Consider the following 23,901-nt stretch of genomic DNA (forward strand, 5'->3'; position numbering starts at 1 on the left):
GCCCCTGTGTCCAACCTGGCCTTGAAATGACCAGATGATCATATGAAAGGATGTGTCTTGGCAGTGGAAATACAGGGAGGCAAGATGGAGCTGCCTTCCCTTCTGCACGCTCATGTCACCAGGAAGGATGGGGACAGCACTCATGGACCATAATCTCTAGAGTCACCTTCCCACAGTACCTGCAGGTTTCTCCTCAGGCCTAACACTGGTCCTCACCTCTGTCTTTGAAGGACCATCTACCACAGGTTCCACAGGTTTGGAAACTGCAGTAACTGCAGAGCCATTCCATTAAAAAATATCTGATCTATATTTTATATTTTATCTCTATTTTATCTATTTCTCTGCTCAGACAATTGCAAGGATATCGCCATTCTTTCCTCAAATCCCTAAAGCTTCTACCCGACAGCATCTTTGCCCTTCCCTGTCTCAGCTCCAGGTTTACGGCCCCGTGCAGCTCCTGTGGACACCCCCAAAGGCAGAATGAGCCCCATGGACTGAGCTGGGCCTGCACAAAGAGGCAGGTTCAATGTGTGGGAGCTTTCCCTCTGGTCCCCCAGAGGAACTGCTCAGAGCTCGTCCCACACCGTATGGAGGGAAGGAGGAGACACAAGCAGCCGAGAGGCTCAGCTACAGGAGCCACAATTCCCGGTGCAGGCTCCACCCGGAGGTACAGAAGGGGCCAGAGGTTGATTTTAATTGCCCTGAGTTTCTGCTCTGCCTAATCTTATGCCCTGTGCTTATGCCTCGAGCAGCAGCCTGGCTGCTTGGCTCAAAACTTGGCACCAGGAGAGGTCTGCATTGCTCTCTGCAGGAAGGGCTCCTCCATCAGCTCTATACAATCATGGAATGGTTTGGGCTGGAAGGGACCTTAAAGCTCATCCAGTCCAACCCCTGCAGTGAGCAGGGACATCCTCGTCCAGACCAGGCTGCCAACCTCTGAACACAAGCAGAGGCTTTTAGAGTGCAAGCCTGACGCAGGAGGGCAAAGGGGGTTTCTGGGGACTGGTTATAACTGGTAACCCCCATGCGCTGCAAGGGAAGCTTCTCAAAAAGGGATGGAGACCCTCAGGCCTCTCTTAAATGTGACAACATCCAGTGCAGTCAGCAAGGAGACACAGCGAGGAGAGGGACCCTTCCTCAGGGACTGTAGCAGCAGGACAAGGGCTGAGGGGTTCAAACTGAAACAGGGGAAGTTCAGGTTGGAGGTAAGGCAGAAGCTCTTCCCTGTGAGGGTGCTGAGGCGCTGGCACAGGGTGCCCCATCCCTGGCAGTGCTCAAGGCCAGGTTGGACACAGGGGCTTGGAGCAAGCTGCTCTATGGAAGGGGTCCCTGCCCGGGGCAGGGGTTGGAGCTGGAGGAGCTTTAAGATCCCTTCAACCCAAACCAGGCTGGGATCCTCTCAGCCCTCAGGAAGGTTCCTGTGAGAGGCGGAAGGTTCCTGAGCATCTCCCTACGTGCTGGGATGGGTTTTACATCAGTTTTACTACTGATGGATGAAGCTTTCTGAAAGCTACACACTAATAAAATAAATGCCCTGGGAAGATTTTGTGCCCGGAGGAAATTATGGGAACAAAATGCTTTAATGGCTTTGGCAGGGAAGGGAAATGGGATATTGATGCTGAGCACTGAGCTTGGGAGCCTCCCAGTGCATGTGGATGGTCAGATTTCAGTAGCTAAAGGAGCATTTAGTGCTGTATTTCTCGGGGTGTCTCTTCCCTCTGTCCCCAGCAAAGCAGCAATGAAGAAAGTGCACGGGGAGATGGTGAATGTGGTTTTATTGCAAAGAGGAACTGCAATGGGGAGATGATACAGACCTGAGCCACTGAGTTTGTGATGGAGGTTTGATCCTGCAGCATCACAGCCCCTGCTGACCAAGGGAGCAACCCAGGCTGGAGGCAGGCACTCACCACCAGACTGATGGCAGCCAGGGATGGTGGCCCAGGAGCGGTGGCCGTCGCCCTGTTTCCAGGGTGAACATAGAGAACCAGAGCACGTTTCCATCCTGGGTGGAAATCCCACACAGCTACACATGGACAATGCAATTCACATGGACAGGGAAAGGGAGGGACGGTCCCTGCAAGCACAGGCACCAGCTGTGGGCACAGGGACAGCAAAGCAGCACGAAGGACCCCTTCCCGAAGGACAGCCCGTACATGCATGCTGCAGCACCAGGAACAGCTGCAGCAGCAGTACCTGGAGCCAGGAGCACATCCAAGTGCAGGAACCGAGCTCCTGAGCTGCAGTGTTAGAACCCACAGGGTGGAAGAACCCACTGCAGGAACAACTCCGCCTGTGCCAGGGGGTAAAGTGGCACAGGGAGGGGTCTATAGAATCCTGGAATGGTTTGGGTTTGGAAGGGACCTCAAAGCTCCTCCAGCCCCAACCCCTGCCATGGGCAGGGACCCCTTCCATAGAGCAGCTTGCTCCAAGCCCCTGTGTCCAACCTGGCCTTGAGCACTGCCAGGGATGGGGCAGCCACAGCTTCTCTGGGCACCCTGTGCCAGCGCCTCAGCACCCTCCCAGGGAAGAGCTTCTGCCTAAGAGCTCAGCTCAGTCTCCCTCGTGGCAGGTTAAAGCCATTCCCCTCGGCCTGTCCCCACACAAGAGGATGGATCCCACGGGGCATGGGCCACCCATGGGCAGGTCCAGGATGGACCTGCAGCGGTGTTTGGGGTGGGTGTGCGGATGGGCATGCAGAGCACTGGGCTGTGCTGCTGCTCTGGCTTCAAGCTGGTGCCACCTCTGGAGACGAGTGGCATAAATCAAGCCTTGGAGTAGCCGGGGTCAGCTCATTCCCCAGCCCTGCTCCGTGCTCCTCTGCCCGTCACCACACGGGGACCAAACCCGTGCTGTGCTTCAGAGAGTGGCTTTGGATGAAGCCCCAGATGAACAGTGGTGAGCACCAAACACAGCCCGGCTGGAAAACCAGCTCCCAAACCGGGGCGTCCGAGCCTCAGTGTGTCATCCGGCTGATGGAGCGTGGTCCAGTGGAGCCCTGGTGCCACCAGGCACCCCCTGCCCCATCCTCGCAGCGCAGGGGGGTGCCGGTGCCACCCGAGGCACAGATGCCCTCACAGGCGGGTGTCCAGGGCCGTGCCTCAGTTTCCCCTCGCCCTGGCCCGGGCTCCGCGGGCTGCCGGGGTCTCCCCGACACTAGAGGGAGCAGGAACCCTCCCACGGCCGTGGGTTCGCTGCCGCCCAGCCCCGAACCCGCCTCCGGGGACACAGCGGCAGCGGGGTCTGGCCGCGGGGCCGGGCCCCCACAGCGGCACCTTCACGGGGCAGAGCCACCGGCACCACTCACGGTGCTGGGGGGCGGCTGTGGGGAGACAGCGGGGCCGGGGGGGACAATCCTGCCCCAGGGACTGTGTGACCAGCCCCGCTTTCCTGTACCCCTTCAACCCCTGCCACAGCCTCCCTGCTTCTGCTTGTGTCAGCCTGAAGGGCTGTGGGTCCTCATCACCCCATTGCATCCATGCACTGGCACAGAGCCTGCCCCAGGGAGGACCACGTTCCAAACAGAATCATGGAACGGTTTGGGACCTTCAGATCATGCACCTCCAACCCAATCCACGGGCAGGGACACCTCACACTAGGGGAAGGAAACACGAAGGAAAAGGAGCTTCCCAGGGCAGGGGTGGGGCCTTCAGATCCCGACTGTGCCTGCCTGGAGGGGGCTCGTGCAAAACACCAGCTCCTGCAATGACAGGAGATCCTGAGGGAATTTTGTGCCTTGTGATACACGGGACCTGAGTCTGGACAGATTAATGGTGCCAAACACAAACGGTGTGTGCTGTGGATCCTCCTAAAGGACATTTTACCCCAAAGCTCCCCAATCCAAGTGGAAGAGGCCACTTTTACTGCAGTCCTGATTCATCTCTGGGGCAGCAGTGTAAGAGGGATGTGGAGCTGTTGGAGTGAGGCCAGAGGAGGCCATGGAGCCGCTGCGAGGGCTGGAGCAGCTCTGCTCTGGAGCCAGGCTGAGAGAGCTGGGCTGGGGCAGCCTGGAGAAGAGAAGGCTCCTGAAGGGGAGACCTGAGAGCAGCTCCAGTGCCTGAAGGGGCTGCAGGAAAGCTGGAGAGGGGCTTGGGACAAGGGCCTGGAGGGCCAGGCCAAGGGGAATGGCTTGAACCTGCCCCAGGGGAGACTGAGCTGAGCTCTCAGGCAGAAGCTCTTCCCTGGGAGGGTGCTGAGGCGCTGGCACAGGGTGCCCAGAGAAGCTGTGGCTGCCCCATCCCTGGCAGTGCTCAAGGCCAGGTTGGACACAGGGGCTTGGAGCAAGCTGCTCTATCGAAGGGGTCCCTGCCCGTGGCAGGGGTTGGGGCTGCAGGAGCTTTAAGGTCCCTCCAACCCAAACCATTCCACGGTTCTGTGCCCCCCATCCGTGTGGGAGCACGAATCCTGCCGTGGCTCTGCCCGCGGGTGGGGGCAGTGTTGGAGCCCAGCGCAGGGTGCGCAGCGGGCGCTGCCCACGGGGGCAGGGTCCCGGCTCTTCCATCATTGCTCCCCCCGTGCTCGCTGCCGCCCCGCGCCCGGGAGCGGTTCTGCTGCGTCACGGTTCTGACACAGCAGAACGGGAGCGCTGCCCCCGGCCCCGGCTCTTATCGCGGCCCCCCTGCTCCTGTTTGTGCCGCAGTTATCGCCCCCCGCAGCCCGGGCGGGAGCGGCTGCCGTGACTCAGCACCGGGCTGCGGGTGCCGGGGCTCGGGGCGCTGCTGCTGCGGGAGCGGGAGCCTGGCACAGCGATAGAGCAGGAGCAGCCAAACAGCGGGCACGGGCACGGGCACGGGCACGGGAGCCCGGCCCCCGGCTGCTGGTGGCGGAGCTGCCCGGGTGCCTTTGAGAGGACAGGCCGAGGGGAATGGCTTGAACCTGCCCCAGGGGAGACTGAGCTGAGCTCTTAGGCAGAAGCTCTTCCCTGGGAGGGTGCTGAGGCGCTGGCACAGGGTGCCCAGAGAAGCTGTGGCTGCCGCATCCCTGGCAGTGCTCAAGGCCAGGTTGGACACAGGGCTTGGAGCAAGCTGCTCTATGGAAGGGGTCCCTGCCCGTGGCAGGGGCTGGGGCTGCAGGAGCTTTAAGGTCCCTTCCAACCCAAACCAGTCTGGGATTCCATGTGTGAAGGGGACCCTCAGAATAAGGTGTCCTCTGGGCTGGGGTGAAACAGGGTCTATGGGACATCCCCTGACCTCCATCTCAGCTCAGCCCCGCAGAGATGGTGTTGTTGGGACTCTCTGGGTGATGCCTGCTACATGGTGCTGGGGTGAGGGCTTGATGCTGTGAACCATGTCCAGGCCAGCCCCTAATTCACCCAGCAGTGCTGGCACCACAGAGGTGCTGGGATGAGCTGCTCAACACCAGGGTTTCCATAGGGCAGCTGGGGCTTCTGCCCCAAGCACAGGCTCTGGGTGCATCACTTGGGGCAGGGGCTGCTCTCTCCTATGAGGGGTCCGTGGTGCGGGCAGCCCTCGAACAGCTACCCGCTGGCTACAAAGGGTTTGCTGCAGGTGCCACCCCATTTTCAGAGCCACTTTTTCTACTTGAACAAGTGGTTGGGGCCAGGTTGCGGCCAGGTCTCCCTTCTTGCCTCCCTAATCCTAATTCCAACACAGAAACGGGTTTGCCTCTGTCCATTGCCAGGGCCAACTGCTTGAACAGCATCAGGGGAACGTAACCACCTGCATGCTACTGACCCTGCTGGTCCTGTGCCACAGACAGGAGGACAAAAGTCCTTGTCTGGGCTCAGCAGTGCACCGGCTGGCCCCATGAGAGCCTTCCCTGCTCACAGGGACATCACTGGTGCCCTGGACTGGATGGGACACGGCTCTCGTGGTTCCCATCCAGTGCCGGGGCTCTTGGGTGGGTGTCTGTGGGTAAAGGAGGGCTCTGCTGAGCAATGACAGGCAGAGCAGCTACACCTGCAGCAGCGGTGCTAAGGACTGGGAGGTCCCTTGGAGCTAACTTGCTGCTTGGAGGAAGAATGCTGAGGGGGAAAGCAGGGCACCTTGCCCTCACCCTGGGGTCTAAGGGGTTTAGATGTGTGCCTTCTGCCCAGCACAAGAACCAAACACCTTCCTGTGCATCCTCTGCTGTTCTGCAGCAAGACTCATCTCAGTCTGCCCAAGGAGCCCCGAGCTCCATGAGTGACCACACGTGAGGGAAGCTGAGGGGAGGGGAGCAGAGCAGCCTCACCTTTCGGTATGAGGGTGCTCCCAAGGCACAGCCATGGGCAAGGGCTCATGGCAGTGGCAGCACTGGGCACTGTTAGCAATGGAGCAAAGGACATGGCTGGTGCCTGCTCCTGGGATCTGGAGCCACGTGGGCCTTGGGAGCACTGCACAAGCCCCAGGAGTTTCAGAGGCTTTAACCTGCCCGAGGGGAGACTGAGCTGAGCTCTTAGGCAGAAGCTCTTCCCTGTGAGGGTGCTGAGGTGCTGGCACAGGGTGCCCAGAGAAGCTGTGGCTGCCCCATCCCTGGCAGTGCTCAAGGCCAGGTTGGACACAGGGGCTTGGAGCAAGCTGCTCTATGGAAGGGGTCCCTGCCCATGGCAGGGTTGGAGCTGGAGGAGCTTTAAGGTCCCTTGATCCCAAACCAGGCTGGTCCCCATGGTTCTGCTATTCATGCCTCTTGTCTGGGGCCCTGAGCATGGTCTCCAGCCCGCCCATGGCTGGGCACTGGGGGTGAGCCTGGACCCTCTGTGCTCCATGGGCTAATCCTGACCCCCTGTGCCAGCTCCTCTTCAGCTCTGCGGCTCTTCCCTTCCTGGGACTTAAGGCACCCCGCGCCCAGCCCTGGGCAATGGGTGTTTCTGGCCTCTCTGCTCTCCTGAGCTGATGACTGTGAGTTTGAGCCCTGCGGCAGCAGGGGGGTGAAGCACCAGCTCCAGACACTGTTTGTGCCTGCAGAACCTCGGGGTACTGCAGACCACCAGGACCCGGGTTTGGATTAGCCATGGCTCAGCTGAGCTGCCAGCAAGAGATAGCAGAACGGGGGCACTGCAGGGACACAGTCACCCATGGGGCTGTGTCACTGCCTGAGGGCTTTTTGCTTTGTAGGTTTCCCTACCAGGGCACTGTAAGTCATGGTGCTGTTACCGATTATAATTATGTCAGCTGGATGGACACCGGGAGGGACCTTTTCTGTGGGTCATTCTCATGGAATCATGAACTATGCAGCCCTGGTATCCATGGGGGAAATCCGTGGGAGTTTTCCTCTCATTTTGTCCCATAGGGCAGGTGAGAGGTGCCCCAGGGCAGGACCTCAGGGTCTCCTTCAGCACTGCCTGGCTCTCAAAGGCAGCGGTCACAGCACAGCACAACACGTACAACAGAGCTGCTCAGGAGGGTGGGAGCTGATCCCCAGTCCCTGAGCAATGTGAGGACCCCTAAATGTGTGTTCCCAGGGCCCTGGGCACTGCAGAGCAGGAGATGAGCAGAGGGAAGGGATGGACAAGGGATGTAGGGCCAGGCCAAGGGGAATGGCTTTAACCTGCCCAAGGGGAGACTGAGCTGAGCTCTTAGGCAGAAGCTCTTCCCTGGGAGGGTGCTGAGGCTGTGGGAGCTGCTGTGTGGATGGAGGTGTTCCTTAGGGGGTCCATGTGCCATGGATGGAGCCCAGCCCCACCACCAATAGGGCCCATTTGTGGTACATGCAGGGGCAGAGGCCAGGCTGTCCCATCTGCAGCACGGCTTTATCTCGGGGTGCAGCGAGGGTGGTGAGGAGCTATCTGGTGTGGGGCGTGCAGGGCGTGGGGCGCCCATGGGCTGCCCTATGGTGATAGAGGGGAGCTGGGCACGGCCAGGGTGGTGGGGTCCCATCCAGCCTCTGCAGGGCTGATACCGGTTGTTGTGGTGCCTTGCAGGGGCCAGGGATGCTGCACCAGCAGAGAAGTGCAAAGCAAAGCTCTGGGAGAAGTGGTGCAGCAGCAGAGAGTGCTCCATGCTTTGTGGGTTTACAAAGAGCCATGGGATGGGTTGGGTTGAGGCACCCCAAAGCTCCTCCAGCTCCAACCCCTGCCCCGGGCACGGACTCCTTCCACTGGAGCAGGCTGTGACAGGACAAGGGGAAGAGAAGCTGTGGCTGCCCCATCCCTGGCAGTGCTCAAGGCCAGGCTGGACACAGGGGCTTGGAGCAAGCTCCCTCACAGGGGGTGCCTGTGACCCTCCTCCCTGGAGCCTGTGTCCTGTTTGTGCTGAGCAGATGGAAACCCCAGTGAGGGTGGGGGCTGAGAACAAAGCATGCCCTTGGTGACGGGCAGGACCAACCTGCTTCAATGAGACATCAGTAAAAAAGCTGCTTTTGCCCAAGTTCTGGTGCTCGGGGTCACCCAGAAGCTATTTAATTCAATCTTTATCTTTCCCCTGTGTATCCTGGCCTTTATGCCTGACCTTATCCTCTCCTGCCTTCAGCTCACTGCGCTCTGACCCCCCACAGCCTGTGACACTGGACTGGCTTTAGGGCTCTGTCCTGGGGAATCCCTTTGCAGGGCTACGGGACAGGGGTGTACGAACAGGGTCAGGTCACGTCTGCCATGGCCCCGGGTCCCCTCTGCAGCCCCCACCTCCAGGGAGGTTTGGATTTTGTTGTGGTTGGGACCCCGCAGATTTCCCTCAAAACCAAACCCATGAAGCGAAAGGCTCGGATGTGAACTAACCCATGGGGGCCTCTGCCTGTGGGATCAGTGACTCAGTGCGTGGATGAAATCCAGCCAGAGCAGCTAGAGCAAGGGATGCTCCGTGGGCCCACAGGGTACAGAGGGTTAGACCAGGATCCTGGTACTGCAGAGCCACCTCAGGGCAGAGGGATTCAGTGAACCTGCAGCTGGGTTTCCCCTCAGGTTGATGTTAGGGCACAGGAGGGATTTGCAATGTCTTTGCGCTGAAAGCAGAGAGCCACAGCTCCAGGAGAAGTCTCCTTGCAGCACTAACAGCCGGCTCCCCGCCTGCCCGCTCTGCACTCCAGTCTGCTCCGCATCTCCACTGGTGCCCCTGGTTTTGCTCGTTCCTATTTTCCCTTTCTCTCCTAAGGGAAAAACCTCCATTTTCAGGCATTCCCCTTGGTGCTCACGTTCAGGCTGGAGAGCACCAGTGCCAGCCAGGGGAAGCTGTGGGAGGTGGTGATTCAGAGCAGCCTGCCCGAAGCCATCACTGACCACATCCCTCCTAGGGGGGTTAGGGCAGCCGCTCTCTGGATTCCTTGTGCTGGTGGGAAGGCTTTGGGAAGGGTTTGCTCTGGTCCTGGGCGTGAGGCTGAAGCCCCTTTAGTCCCCAGCACCATTCCTGCAGCAGCCCTGGCAGGGTCAGTGCCTGAGCCGTGCCCTGGGGGAAGCTTTCAGGTTAAATCAAGGCACCGGTGCAGGACTGGACACAGCAGAGCTGCGGGTTGGGGCAGGCTGAGGTTCCTGTAGGAATTCACATGGTGGCTGTAAGAGCTTATTGCTATTTTGGACTCTCCACATCCCCGGTCTCCTACATGACCCTAACCCAATTATCTGGCTGATTCACCTGCCATTATTCCTGGTTTTATAGTGCCTGTCCTATGGACTTGAGAAAGCTTAAAGAATTACAGTGCGTATAAACCAAGTCATTAAAAAGGGATCGATGCAGAGGAGCAGCACCAGATGAGCTGGGCTTGATGAAAACAGCCTCAGCCTCCTGTGTCCTCTGCCCTCCCCTTGCCCTCAGCTCCCTGTGACTGTCATTATCCATCCTGTGGTCCTGCTCCCTGCAACAGCAGACCCTGAGTGGACGAAGCGTGGGACCAGGGCCTGGGGATGCTCCCTCCGAGGCACGTCTCTGCCTGGCTTTCTGCACAAAACAGCATTCATTAACCACATTTCAGTTTGATGTTAATGCTGCAGTCAGTATTTTCCTCCACGCCTCTGTTGGACGTTGTCCTGCTTGTCCCAGCCTCACACCCAGCTCCCTGCCACCCCTCCCTGAGCATTCCCATGCTCATGGTTCGAATGCAGAAGAAAAGCATCATTTATCTGTTCTCTTTTGGAGTTCAGCTTTGCAGAGCTGAAAACGAGACCCCGACTGCAGCTGAGGCGAACCCACCCCTAATAATAGACCTAGATGTAGCCTGGATTTCATTTTCAATGCAAGCAGTGGAATTCAGGCTGCAGGATGAGAAGGAATAGCTGGAAGAGCCATTGTCCCCCAGCTGAGCACACAGCTGCTTTGGTCAGCGCTGTGCCCCCTGCCATGGGCATGACGGGAATGTCAGCAATGGATTGAGCATTGCACGTGTTTGATTTCACCCTTTGAGCCCCCCGTTACTGAAACGGGCACTGTCTGCATGCTCAGAGGGGCTGAAGGTGGGTGATGGTGTCTCTGTCCCTGCAGGTGAGGGGCTGAGCGGGCGCTGGTGCCGTTATCTGCAGGGAGCAGCCTGGCTCAGGGGCGTTATCAGAGCGGCCACTGCCTGGGGAAGGGCCTCTGGGCATTGCCTTGGGCTCAGGAATTCACCCCCACATGGATGATGGCAGCAGCCTGCGGCAGTGAGCCGGGACATGACCCACAGACCCACAGACCCACAGCGATGGGCTCGTGGCACTGCTCAGGGTGTCTGCAATGGGATCAGTGCACCAGTACTGATCTGTCACTGGAGGGGGTTGAGTGGAACCTCCTAAACTGCCTCCAGACAGACCCAGAGTCCATGCTCTCCTGAGGATGCCCTACAGCCCGTGCATCCCGGTGCTGTGTTCCTCAGCATGGGAGCACAGGCTCACCTGAAGCCTGAAAAACACCCCTGTAGGTCAATGGGAAACAAGCTAAAGCCTTTGGTCAGGCCTTGAACTGGTGGAATGGATGTTGCTGGTCTGGTTTGGGGTTTCTTTATGGGATCAGATGCTCCTGGGGGCCCCTTCCAAGCTTGCATCCTATAATGGGTTGTAACATGTCCTGCTTTACTGGTGCAAGGCATTTAACTTCCAAGCAGGGAGAGGCCAGTGAAGTCTCTGCCTTGTGCACCCTGTACACACATTAGCAGAGCAGAGGAGCCCGGCTCCAGTCACAGCCCCAGCACAGCATCCCAGAGGGACTCCTCAGCACTGGAGCATGAGGACATGATCCCTGTTCCATTAACACCAACCATGGCTGCACACCCGTGGGTCTCCACACAGGGCTCAGGCTGGACCAAAAGGCTGATGCTGTCCAGGCTTCTGCCCGATGGAAGGGGCCTGCTTAGGGACATGGGTTCCCTGTGTGTCTGGAGCTGCAGCCCCAGCAGCGGCGCTCAGCGTCCCCAGGTGTGTGCTCCAGTGCAGAAGGGTCTGTGGAGGCTTCAGTTCCAAAACCCAGTCATCCCTCCTGTCAGACAAATGTCCCTCGGGTTTAGAGAGCCTGCAAACACTGCAGAGACTCAATGGCTGGGTGCTGCTGGTGTGAGGCTGCTGCAAGTGTGTGTAACCTTGCACATAGGAGCATGGAATGGTTCAGGTTGGAAGGGGCCTTAAAGCTCCTTCAGCTCCAACCCCTGCCATGGGCAGGGACCCCTTCCATAGAGCAGCTTGCTCCAAGCCCCTGTGTCCAACCTGGCCTTGAGCACTGCCAGGGATGGGGCAGCCACAGCTTCTCTGGGCACCCTGTGCCAGCGCCTCAGCACCCTCCCAGGGAAGAGCTTCTGCCTAAGAGCTCAGCTCAGTCTCCCCTCGGGCAGGTTCAAGCCATTCTCTCTTGTCCTGTCCCTACATCCCTTGTCCCAAGCCCCTCTCCAGGTTTCCTGCAGCCCCTTCAGGCACTGGAGCTGCTCTCAGGTCTCCCCTTCAGGAGCCTTCTCTTCTCCAGGCTGCCCCAGCCCAGCTCTCTCAGCCTGGCTCCAGAGCAGAGCTGCTCCAGCCCTTGCAGCAGCTCCTGGCCGTGGGTCAGTGCCTGTCGCAGGCCATGGGGTGACCCGTTCCTGCCTGTGGTCAGCAGGGCAGGGCAGGAGATAAGAGGGAGCCGCGTCCTGAGCCCGGTGATCGAGTGCCGGGGCTGTCCCTGCAGACCACACCTCGCACGGACCCGACCCCATGGAGGGACCGACCCCCCGCGGGGACCCCCAGCGCGCCCCAGCCAATGGCCCCACGGGGAGGAGCTGCTCCAGGGGATAAAAGCCTGCGTGGGGTCCGCAGCGCAGCCACGGGTCCGTGTCCTCCTCCTGCCGCCGCCGCAGCCTCCGCCGCCACCATGGTGCACTGGACAGCCGAGGAGAAGCAGCTCATTGCCAGCCTCTGGGGCAAGGTCAACGTGGAGGAATGCGGAGCCGAGGCCCTGGCCAGGTAGGTCCAGCCCTGGGCTCTGCACCGTGCGGCGCTTCCATTGGGGAGCATTGACGTGCCCGTGCCTTGTGTCCCCGCAGGCTCCTGATCGTCTACCCCTGGACACAGAGGTTCTTTGACAACTTCGGGAACCTGTCCAGCCCCACGGCCATCATCGGCAACCCCAAGGTCCGTGCCCACGGCAAGAAGGTGCTCACCTCCTTCGGGGAGGCCGTCAAGAACCTGGACAACCTGAAGGCGACCTACTCCAGGCTGTCGGAGCTGCACTGCGAGAAGCTGCACGTGGACCCTGAGAACTTCAGGGTGAGCCGAGCTCGGGGCTTGACCTCCCTCCATCCCGAGAGCATCAGTGCCTGGAGGGTTTCAAACAGGCATTGATAGCGTGTGTTTTGGTTACCAAAGGGCCTGGCCTGGGTGGGAACTGGGGAACAGGGTGGGCATGTGATACGGGACAGACATGGGGTGATGCGCTGAAAGCCTGGAGGCTCCTGCAGACATTGCTTGAGAAGAGCAGAAGGATGCCAGGAGGTCGAGTGGGATGAGGATGGGGAGCATGGAGGGAAGTCCCCTTGTGCTGAGGCATCCTCTCCCTGACTCCTCCTGGTCCCAGCAATTGGGATCACTTATTCCTTTTTCCAAGGCTGGCAGACAGGGCAGGAGAGGGAAAAGCAAGTTTGGGATGGGCAGGGGCTGGAACCAATGGGAAGAGATGCAGGCTGGTGTCAGAGGGGACTTGTCTGAGTGTGGGGACAAGGTCAGCCCATGAGGGAAGGGAGCGGGAGGGGAATGAAGCAAAAGAGATGAGGGTGTGGGGGGGAGATGTCACTGTGGGAGAGGAGGGGGATCAGGCTGGTGGGATGGAGAGGGCTGGATGGGGCTGACAGCTTCTGGCTCAGCCTCTGCTCAAGCCTGACTTTGGGATGTAGGAAGCAGACCCCAAACTGCCCAGGCCCACATAGTCCTGGGGCTTCACAGCGGGAAAGAGAAAGTGTCTGGGAATAATGTCTAGAGCTGGAATAAGGTGTGGGAAGAGGCAGAGGAGGCGGCTGCTGCTGTCTATTGTCAGCACAGGACTGTTTTCCTACACTGACAATGGGTCGCAGCCTCCAGGACCCACCAGCGATGGGGTCTCGGCAGGGGAAGGGGTGCTCAGGACCGCACTGACCCGTTTCCTTTCCTTCTCTCCAGCTCCTGGGAGACATCCTCATCATCGTGCTGGCCGCACACTTCACCAAGGACTTCACCCCTGCCTGCCAGGCCACTTGGCAGAAGCTGGTCGGTGTGGTTGCCCATGCTCTGGCCTACAAGTACCATTAAACCCCCCGCAGGGCGATGTGGCTGTGACAGTCAATAAAACCCCACAATTTCTGCAATTCCTCCTGTGTTCTGGTGTCTCTCAGGCTTCCTGTGGGGCGGGAGGCAGGGAAAGGGGGGAGATGGGCTGGACCATCGTGCACAGAGTGATGCTGGGGTGCGCATCACATACAGAGCTCCCGTGGGACCTTGGGGGATACTGGCCTCAAACAGTGATGGGCACGTCCCAGCCCACGCAGTGTCTCTGAGCTCGCTGAAATCACGCAGGAGGGAGCAGAGGACCAGCTGCAGGGCAAGCAAGGGCCCCTCTGGCCCTGAGCCTCCCAACCTGTGGTGTGTGCAAGGGGATAAATCCACGGAGATTCACTGAAGCCAGCGCTGATGGGGCAGAAATCCAGCCCTTCCCGTTCCTGTGCTGGTGTGTTCTGCAGTGCTGAGCAAAAGCGCTCCCTGGGTCAGCAATGAGAATGCTCCTGCCGGGACTTGTGTGCATTTTGGTGAGAACAAGGTATCAAGTGTGTATGATCCAAGGGAGGGGTGAGGGCAGCTTGTAAACGGGCCTGAGCAGAGGTTATTGCTTTACCCAGACTGGCTCCATGGGAGAATGTTCTGCACTGCAATGGGAGGATTCCACACATCCCTTCCAGCAGTGCTTTATCAGGAACAACTGAAGAGCAGCAAGGACAGGCGTGTGCTGCTCGGAGTGGGGAGACCTTGTTCTGCGTGACTCAGGAATACATCTTCTGAGAGTGGGGCTGGGGCAGCCTGGAGAAGGCTCCTGGAGGGGAGACCTGAGAGCAGCTCCAGTGCCTGAAGGGGCTGCAGGAAAGCTGGAGAGGGGCTTGGGACAAGGGATGTAGGGACAGGCCAAGGGGAATGGCTTTAACCTGCCCGAGGGGAGACTGAGCTGAGCTCTTAGGCAGAAGCTCTTCCCTGGGAGGGTGCTGAGGCGCTGGCACAGGGTGCCCAGAGAAGCTGTGGCTGCCCCATCCCTGGCAGTGCTCAAGGCCAGGTTGGACACAGGGGCTTGGAGCAAGCTGCTCTATGGAAGGGGTCCCTGCCCGTGGCAGGGGTTGGAGCTGGAGGATCTCTAAGCCCCTTCAACCCAAAGCAGTCTGTGGTTCCATGACTCGTTCCATGACATGAAGTGGCAACCAGGCACCTCGAGCCGTGCTGCTCAAGACGCAGGAGATTTCGTGTTCTGGAGGAGAGAGAGGCCTGGCCCGGGTCCAGGGGTGGAGGCTGGGCACAGCTGCCACCGCTCCTGCTGATAAGGGCTCTGGTGAAGCTTGGAGCGGGACCGCTGCAATCAGAGTGACCACCAACCTCTGCTTGTCTCAGGAGAGTCGCCTTTTGCCATTGATGGGGATTCCTGTAAGGAGGAATGTCCCCATCCGTGGAAGAGGACATGGATCAGCGTGGGGCCGTGAGGTGAGGAGTGACTGTGGGCATCTTCCACTCACACCAATGGGCTCAGCTTGCTGGCAGGATGCTCCAGGCAGGAGTCCTGAGCGCAGTGACACCCATCCAGGCAGACAGCTTTCCTTCTGGGATAAGGGTGCTGCCAGGTGTTGCTGTGGGCGCACCAGGGGAAGGATCTGCCTTCGACTGTGAATGGGGAGGCAGCAACAGAAACTGCCCCCACCGTTCACGTTGTGAAGAACATTTCCCCTCCCTCCCTGTGCCACCAAACAGCCCCCTCAGCAGACAGGGCTCTGCTGGCAGCTCAGAGCATCCTCACGCTGGTGGCCCGGTCCCTGCCCCCCGCACATCGATTAAAATGTGCTAAAATGAACTTTTTTCCTCTAAAATGGGTGAGGAGGATCCCGGAGAAGCTGCAGCCAGAGCACAGGGGATGTCCGGGCTGCCCGCACTGTATGGGCTGCCAGGGCTCTCCGGGATATCGGGGCTGCCTGGGCTCTCAGACCTTTGCTCTTGGCAAGTGCCTCTGCTGTCCGCAGCACACAGGGAGTGAATCCTCCGGGTGTCCGGGCTGGGAACACACTGACACTCCCGAGGCACCTCTGGGGCCTTATCCGGCTGTGAGCTGATGCTCTGACAGGCGATGGACCACTGCCTGTGTGCTGTGAGCAGCCCCTGGGCCTGGCAGTGCGGCTGCTCCTCAGAATGTCTTTGTTGTGACTAACGTGACAAGTGAAGAGCCCCGGGGGGTCTTTCATAGGGAATTTAATCTCATTTCCCCCTTTCTCCCAGCTGATGGCTGCCCTGTGGCACCAATGTAATTGCTGGAGATGATGTGAAAAGCGTTTAGGAGGAATCACCTGCCAGGATGGGAGGATGTTCCCTGTCAGTGGCACCGGGAGCTCTGGAGATGCTGCTGCCACAGCAGTGGGTGAGGAGGAGCCACAGGGACTGGTGGGGACAGGGCTGGAGGAGGAGGGAGGGATGAGGCGAAGCTCAGCAAGCCCCCGGGGCTGCTCACCTCTGGATGCTGCTCTTGCTTTAGCACCTCCCGCCTGGGATGGGCATTTGGAGCTGCCCTATGGGGTGGTGCTGGGGTAGCGCAGGGTGGACGCCTCCAGCTCTGCTAACAGAGGATGGAAGCTCCGTCCATGGAGCAGTCACGGACACTGCAGCCTCCTCACTGCTCAGGTCTGTGTTAACTGATGGAGCGCGTGCACGAACCGACACAGGGCAGGACTGGAGCTGCAGTGAGAGAATCCAGCTTCGGGCCAGGTCACCCCTTACAGATGGAGGCAGAGCTGGTCCCTGGCTTTGCCACAGCCTCCTTGCATGACTTAAAGTGCATCTTTCAGGGCATCAGGGTTTGCACAATTAGGCTGGTAAGGATGCTTTGATTCTTCGACAGCCTCTCCTGTTAGTGAGAAACACCTTGGACTGAGGTGCCCTGTCAGACAGGAAGGTGGAAAAAAGTCACACTTTTGAAGCTGTAGTAACTGCAGGGGTGGTATTGATCTGCTGGAAGAACTCAGAGTTATGTGGAGCAGGCAGATAAGAGACAGCATAGTGCTCCTCAGATTTGTAACGACAGTTGCCAAGAAGGCAAGAGAACAGGCTCCATCCTGCACGAGGTGAGAGATCAGCCCTGCAACTGAGTCATGAAATGTGGACAAGCAATGTGGTCACGGCAGCGAAACCAGCAGCAGAAATGCTGCCTTGCCAGGACAAAGCTTATTTCTCTTGGGGTATGAGAACTCCTCTGCAGCGCAAACAGCCTCAGCTCTCAGGAGTGTGCCAGTGCTGGTGGCTGATAGAGCAAACCCACTGACCCCGTGCCATGCAGACAAGGCTTACTGCATGCCTTTGCCAGGAGTCTAAAAATACAAACATGGCTCCTGCCTGGTTCTGCCTTTCATTTGGTGCACAGCCCAGCTCTGGGTTAGTCAGGCTCACAACCATGCCCAGTTGTGGCACCCAGGTATTAGACTGGGGGACATTCAATCAGCCCCATGCAGTGACGGGGCAGCCAAGCTCCAAAATAAAATGAACTCCTGAGAAACGGGAGAGCTTAGGCTGAGAACAGCAGGGACAGTGATTGTGGAGTCATGGAATGGTTTGGGATGAAGGGACCTTAAAGCTCCTCCAGCTCCAGCCCCTGCCACGGGCAGGGACCCCTTCTATGGAGCAGCTTGCTCCAAGCCCCTGTGTCCAACCTGGCCTTGAACACTGCCAGGGATGGGGCAGCCACAGCTTCTCTGGGCACCCTGTGCCAGCGCCTCAGCACCCTCCCAGGGAAGAGCTTCTGCCTAAGAGCTCAGCTCAGTCTCCCCTCGGGCAGGTTCAAGCCATTCCCCTTGTCCTGTCCCTACATCCCTTGTCCCAAGCCCCTCTCCAGCTTTCCTGCAGCCCCTTCAGGCACTGGAGCTGCTCTCAGGTCTCCCCTTCAGGAGCCTTCTCTTCTCCAGGCTGCCCCAGCCCAGCTCTCTCAGCCTGGCTCCAGAGCAGAGCTGCTCCAGCCCTCACAGCAGCTCCGTGGTCCTCCACAATGATGGACAACTCTGAAGTTATTTGCTAGGGCAGACAAGAAAGGAGGCTTTTGCATTTAAAGCTTGGAGCCTAGATTTGGGGTGATCATTCAATCCTTGGTTCCCAGTAGCTTCTGGTCCTTTGAGCTGGGGTGGATGATGCCCAGCGAGAGCTGTTCAGGATGTGTCCCAGGAGTGCAGGGCACCATTAAGGGTCTGGAAACATTCAAGGAGGAGATTAGAAACTCTTTGAACATCACCGTGTGTCTTCTTGGGTCTGCACCCCGTGTTCAGCCCCCAGCCTCAGCTACCTCTGCAATACTGGATACCTGGCCTGGGGAGGAGCCTCAGAGGCAGCTCAGCCTGCACATGGGCTGCGACCACAAGCGCATGGGGATGCGGTGATGCTTGTCCACTCAAAGGCAGAGGGGGAAGGGGCCTCTTTTCCCCTTGGACAGCATCCAAAAAAGCCATCTTTCTTTTTGCAGCCCCAGTCAATGGCTCCATGAACTGGGATTAGCGCAGGCCGTTACCGGTGTGTAAAAACCCCGGGGCAGACTCTGGCTCCGTTTCCTCCATTGATCAGGGGAGCAGCAGGGAAAGCCTCCGCCGCCACCATGGTGCACTGGACAGCCGAGGAGAAGCAGCTCATTGCCAGCCTCTGGGGCAAGGTCAACGTGGAGGAATGCGGAGCCGAGGCCCTGGCCAGGTAGGTCCAGCCCTGGGCTCTGCACCGTGGGCAGAGGAGCTGCTGTGCTTCCATTGGGGAGCATTGACGTGCCCGTGCCTTGTGTCCCCGCAGGCTCCTGATCGTCTACCCCTGGACACAGAGGTTCTTTGACAACTTTGGGAACCTGTCCAGCCCCACGGCCATCATCGGCAACCCCAAGGTCCGTGCCCACGGCAAGAAGGTGCTCACCTCCTCACCTCACGTTACGAGACACAAACGCAAATAAGCCATCAGGTAACGTGGCTGGGGTTGATGTTCATGTCTTGGATGGATCAAGTGGAGCAAAACCTTGTACAAAAACGTGCAGTGGGAGATGCGGGCAACCGCTTGTCACCTCCTTCAGGGAAGGAGAAATGCTTTTTTCTGGTGTTTTTTTTTTGTCTAAATCATCATCATTCTCAGACTAAGTGGGACTTTGGACAAGGGCCTGCAGGGCCAGGCCAAGGGGAATGGCTTGAACCTGCCCGAGGGGAGACTGAGCTGAGCTCTCAGGCAGAAGCTCTTCCCTGGGAGGGTGCTGAGGCGCTGGCACAGGGTGCCCAGAGAAGCTGTGGCTGCCCCATCCCTGGCAGTGTTCAAGGCCAGGTTGGACACAGGGGCTTGGAGCAAGCTGCTCTATGGAAGGGGTCCCTGCCCGTGGCAGGAGTTGGGAATGGAGGAGCTTTAAGGTCCCTTCAACCCAAACCAGTCTGGGATTCTGTGATTCTATGATTATTAAGGGCAGAAAGTAAGAGACACAACCATGCGTTATGGTAAAAAACACACCAAGAACGTTAGTTTTGTGTCCAGGAGGACAGAGCATCTGCTCCCTGCCCTACAGAGAGCTGTCTGAGCAGCCTCCGTTCCAGGCAGAGCGCCCCCCCCCCCCCCTCCCCAAAGCCTCTGCCCCCCTCTCGGGCTGCAGCATCCCCAAGGCACCAAGAGCAGCTCAGGAAGTGTTTGAGGTTTCTGGGTGGTGAATTCCTCCCGCCCCTTATCAGGGAGGAGGCAGAGGCTCCGGAGCAGGTCTGTAGCAAACACAGCGCTGTTGAGTGTGAGGGCTGGGAACTGGGGCACCCCCAGGCTTGAACCAGGGCCATAGAATCATGGAATCATGGAAGGGTTTGTGCTGAAGGGACCTTAAAGCTCCTTCAGCTCCAACCCCTGCCACGGGCAGGGACCCCTTCCATAGAGCAGCTTGCTCCAAGCCCCTGTGTCCAACCTGGCCTTGAACACTGCCAGGGATGGGGCAGCCACAGCTTCTCTGGGCACCCTGTGCCAGCGCCTCAGCACCCTCCCAGGGAAGAATTCAGTTGTCAAACTGTCAAAAAGCTGATAGGAAAGAACAAGGAGAACCCAAACCCTGACACGTCCTGAAGGAGGACAAGGAGCAGCCCCTCACACACTGCTGGGTTCAGAGGGAGAACCCAACAGCCCCAAGCCCAAGTCTTTGGCTTTGCACCCACACAGGCGCTGAGGTCTGCGCCATCAGGAGGCACCAGCTTTGCCGTGCTGGGGCTTTGGGTGGAGACAACTCATAGAACGAATCGGGTTGGGGAAGCCCTTCAAGCTCACCCACTGCAACCATCGCCCCACGGCCACCTCTGCCCCATGGCACTGAGGCCTCGTCTCCACGGGGTGCCAACCCTTGCAGGGCCGGCGCCTGCAGCCCTGCCCTGGGCAGCCTGTTCCAATGCCTGAGCACCCTCACGCCCCTTCACTGGAGCTGGAAATCAGAGGAGGGGCAGGGAAGCGCCCGTGTGGGTCTGGGCACCGTGCCCTGGGCCCCACCCTGACACCGTGTCCCCTCCCGCGGGTGCCAGGGCTGCGGGGCCCCCCCGGCGCAGGCAGTGGGGGGGTGTGGGGCAGGAGGAGGAGCCGGGCGCACGGTATAAAAGCGTGGCCGGGCAGCGCCGGTCGCCAGCGTGCGACCCCTCGGGAGCAAGAGCCCAGACCTCCTCCGTACCCGCGGCAGCCACACGCTACCCTCCTCCCGCCACCATGGTGCACTGGACAGCCGAAGAGAAGCAGCTCATCACCGGCCTCTGGGGCAAGGTCAATGTGGCCGAATGCGGAGCCGAGGCCCTGGCCAGGTAGGTCCAGCCCTGGGCTCTGCACCGTGGGCAGAGGAGCTGCGGCGCTTCCACTGGGGAGCATTGACGTGCCCGTGCCTTGTGTCCCCGCAGGCTGCTGATCGTCTACCCCTGGACACAGAGGTTCTTCTCTTCCTTCGGGAACCTGTCCAGCGCCTCTGCCGTCCTCGGCAACCCCAATGTGCGCAACCATGGCAAGAAGGTGCTCACCTCCTTCGGGGAGGCCGTCAAGAACCTGGACAGCATCAAGAACACCTTCGCCCAGCTGTCCGAGCTGCACTGCGACAAGCTGCACGTGGACCCCGAGAACTTCAGGGTGAGCCCGGCTCCCGGCGCGGCTCCCGTCCCACCACCGCGGGAGGGATGTACCCAGGATGTGCCAGTGCAGGAGGATGAGGGGCTGGTGGCTGGGGCAAGGGGGAGCTGCAGGAGAGGGATGGAGAGGGAAGGGACCAACCTGCAGCTTGGGGAGAGGGCATCAAAGGGGCTGGGAGGTGCTGGGTAACGGAGAGGCCGTTGAAGGGTGCAAGCCAGGACGAAGACGGGAAGGGGGCGGAGGAGGTGGTTTCAGTGCGGAAAAGGAGGGGGGAGTAAAGTGAAAGCAGTTGTTGAGCAGGAAGAGGTTTTGGCCAAGGGAAAGCGAAGGAGCAAGAGCGAAGCTTGGCGCAGAGGAGAAAGGAGACGTGAGCGAGGAAAGAGAGGTGTCAGCTAGATGCTGAAAGCAAAAGGGGAACGGGAGCTGTGAGTTCTGCTCCGGAGAAACTCCCAAACAGAGCCAGAGGGGAGAAATGATAATGTAATCCACAAAACTCCTGGAGAAGTTTTGCTCGCTCTCCCCACAGTGGAGACCCCAGATCTTTAGAGTCAGAGCAGGGAACAAGCCTAACGTCCACCTTGAGGACTCCAGGGGGACTTCCAACCCTATGAAATGCCCAGAGGTTTCCCTGGGTCCGATGCGAGTGTTTGCCATGGGGATGCGCGGGGTGCTGCTAACCCCAGGCTGTTCTTGTTCCCCCAGCTCCTGGGTGACATCCTCATCATCGTCCTGGCCGGCCACTTCGGGAAGGATTTCACTCCCGACTGCCAGGCTGCCTGGCAGAAGCTGGTCCGCGCCGTGGCCCACGCTCTGGCCCGCAAGTACCACTAAAGAGCAGCACCGGAGCCCTGGCAGCACCCTCGGCACCCGCTGACTGCTGCTGCGGAGCCAACAGCTTCTAACAGCCAAATAAAGCTCATCTGTGAAGTCTCTGCTGAGTCCGAGTGTGCTTGGCAGCCTCGAGGGCTGGGGGGGACGCGGGGATGCGGGGGTCCGGGTGCCCGCTTGAGCAGGGAGCGTGTTTTGCTCCCGGAAAACGCCAGCTCCGTTTGCTGCGTGTGCGGGGTTCAGGGGGGCTGTGTGGCATCTGCCTTTGGAAACGACGCTTACAGAGCGCTGGGGAGGTGCAGCCCTGCCACCCCTGCGGTCGGGCACCGGGAAGTCTGCTTTGAAGCCCTGTTTTGGTGTGAAACCCGCGTGTTTATTGCAGGCAAATTGGAAGATTCGTGTTTTTGGGGGAGTAAATAAAGGGAAGACTTGAATCAAGCGCTTTAAGCCCGCTCCCGGCGCAAAGCCTGCCGGAAAGAGCTGACTCACGGTGGCCAAGCAGCCGCTGGGCGGGGGCAGGCTGGAGATAACCATTTTGCTATCGGGACACGGGCAGACTTTGTTTATTCGCCTTCTCCCCGTGCCGCCCATGCTGCAGCCCAGGGGTGCAGCCCTGCCGCTGCCATCACCCCCGAGGTGGGCGTCAGCCGCTGCCCCGCGCCTCGCGCTGTGGGTGCTCGGTGCCTGCAGGGCAGAGCTTGCTCTTGGCATGGGCAGCACGGGCAGCGCCGTCCGAGCCGCGCGTGACGCTGCAGAAGGGACGTGCTGGATTCCTAAAGGGAGCGCAGGTGGCCCCGCTCCATGGCCCTGTGCCTCCGGCACCCTCTGCGCTGTGCCCTGCCCCTGCTTCATCCGCACCTGTGGGCATCCCCCCCTCTGCCCCGACCCACTGCAGGGTATTGGAAGTGACCATAACTGCCCCTTCTCTTGCTCAAAGGAACAGAATCATTGAACAGTTGGGGTTGGAATGGACCTGCAGAGGTCATCCGGTCCAATGAGCTGATCCTATGATTTTGCTTCTGGTGCCAAGGCAGACACCGGGAAGGGGAGAAGATGTTTGTAGTTAAGTCCCAAAGTGCTTTCTCCCTGCAGGGGGTCTGGGCAGACACGAGGGGCAGGTGTCCAGGCTCAGAAAAAAACAGGTTCCTGGGTGATTTTTCTTGGGTTTTCTGGTAGATTTTCACAGACTTTCATACGAGATGACCATTGACAGACCTCAGACTGACTTACGTGAACAAGCGGGTCTCCTGCAAGCAAAGTGTCTGGGCTAGAAATGAGCTGAGCAGAGCCCTCAGGTGAGACCCCACCGGTCAGTGCAGGGAGGGCTGTGCTCTGCCCCCTGTCCATGTTCCCACCAGGATACCCCTTCCCAGGAGCAGGGATGAGGGTTTCCATCCCCAGCACCAGCAGCATGGCAGGATGGTCGCAGTGCCACTGGTGCTGCCCATGGCATCATTCCCATCCCCATCCCCAGCGAGGGGATGACACCCCGGTCCCTGTGTCCCAGCAAACAGGTCCTGCGAGATGTACTCTCCCTGCGCTGCTTTCCCTGCTCCCAGTTTGTCTGAGACATTTTTGCTGCATGCCCTCTCCCCAGTGAGGTGCTGGATGTGATTTATCATCGTGCTCCAGCTCAGCAGCCCGCAGGCACTGGATTTCCTGCAGGAAAGGCAGATGTAGGCAACTCCGATAGAGACAATTCATCCCTATTCCATGGGAAAGCGTCCCCAGCTACAGGGGGAAGGAGATATTGTCTTTCAATACTTCTTTGGACTGATTTTCCTCCTCGTTCCTGTGTTTTCAGTAGGAGGCCAAGAAGATGCTTAGCAGGAGGTGGCCCATGGAGGAAAGCAAGCCCTGAAGTCTGGAGAGGAGCTTGGTCAGCCCTTGAGCTCTGCCGTGGCCTGGCCACCTAAACACCCCATCCAACAAGATCCAGCACCTCTTACTTAGCCCAACCCAAATCCCATGGAGAACAACAGGAATACAGTGGATTGCCCCAGGTGCTTTGGGGTCAGGATCAAAGCCCCTCTGCTTCCAGCAAGCACACTGTTTCTTTGGTTTTTTTATGCAGAAAATCGTGGGATCATGGAATGATTTCTGTTGGAAGGGACCTTAAAGCTCTTTCCAGTTCCAGCTGCCTGCCACGGGCAGGGACACCTTCCACTAGAGCAGGTTGGGAAGGGTGATCCTGTTTGATAGTTGCTCCCTGCCCAGCAGCACAACACCTGGCTGGTCCTATCACATCCGAGGGGGGAACATTTGGGTGAGCTTCTGCCTGCTCCAGAAGGGACAAGTAAACCAAGCAGGTCCAGGTACAGGGGGAGGAAATTAATGCAGGTTAATGCAGATTTCAGTGGCAAAGCCTGGGCATCCTCTGAACAGCATCAGCATTGCCCATAGGTCCCAGTGGAGGAAGGAGGCTGGAGCTCTCC

The 23,901-nt window shown here is 59.1% G+C and overlaps 3 protein-coding genes across 3 annotated transcripts in view; all 3 read left to right on the forward strand.

The window, feature by feature from the left end:
* The window catches only part of NUP98 (nucleoporin 98 and 96 precursor), a 304,506-nt gene that overhangs the window by 38,819 nt on the left and 241,786 nt on the right, over positions 1 to 23,901 (forward strand). The window lies entirely within an intron of this gene.
* LOC133283390 (hemoglobin subunit rho) lies at positions 11,731 to 13,633 on the forward strand. The gene is made up of 3 exons (XM_061480103.1): positions 11,731 to 12,259; positions 12,340 to 12,562; positions 13,448 to 13,633. The coding sequence occupies exons 1-3, from the start codon at positions 12,057 to 12,059 to the stop codon at positions 13,574 to 13,576; spliced, it is 555 nt and encodes a 184-aa protein (XP_061336087.1). The 5' UTR covers positions 11,731 to 12,056; the 3' UTR covers positions 13,577 to 13,633.
* Positions 20,133 to 21,570, forward strand: LOC133283392 (hemoglobin subunit beta). The gene is made up of 3 exons (XM_061480106.1): positions 20,133 to 20,322; positions 20,416 to 20,638; positions 21,341 to 21,570. The coding sequence occupies exons 1-3, from the start codon at positions 20,231 to 20,233 to the stop codon at positions 21,467 to 21,469; spliced, it is 444 nt and encodes a 147-aa protein (XP_061336090.1). The 5' UTR covers positions 20,133 to 20,230; the 3' UTR covers positions 21,470 to 21,570.

Source organism: Pezoporus flaviventris, unplaced genomic scaffold, assembly GCF_033815535.1.
Source record: "Pezoporus flaviventris isolate CSIRO_AGI_PZ_B2104156 unplaced genomic scaffold, CSIRO_AGI_Pfla_v1 ptg000168l, whole genome shotgun sequence".
Taxonomy (NCBI): domain Eukaryota; kingdom Metazoa; phylum Chordata; class Aves; order Psittaciformes; family Psittacidae; genus Pezoporus; species Pezoporus flaviventris.

Bases quoted from the DNA above. Each gene is read 5' to 3' on its own strand.
- LOC133283390 (XM_061480103.1), top strand. From the start codon at position 12,057: ATGGCCCCACGGGGAGGAGCTGCTCCAGGGGATAAAAGCCTGCGTGGG. The intron at 12,260-12,339 runs GTAGGTCCAGCC...GTGTCCCCGCAG, and splicing joins GGAGCCGAGGCCCTGGCCAG to GCTCCTGATCGTCTACCCCT. The intron at 12,563-13,447 runs GTGAGCCGAGCT...CCTTCTCTCCAG, and splicing joins TGGACCCTGAGAACTTCAGG to CTCCTGGGAGACATCCTCAT.
- LOC133283392 (XM_061480106.1), top strand. From the start codon at position 20,231: ATGGTGCACTGGACAGCCGAAGAGAAGCAGCTCATCACCGGCCTCTGG. The intron at 20,323-20,415 runs GTAGGTCCAGCC...GTGTCCCCGCAG, and splicing joins GGAGCCGAGGCCCTGGCCAG to GCTGCTGATCGTCTACCCCT. The intron at 20,639-21,340 runs GTGAGCCCGGCT...TTGTTCCCCCAG, and splicing joins TGGACCCCGAGAACTTCAGG to CTCCTGGGTGACATCCTCAT.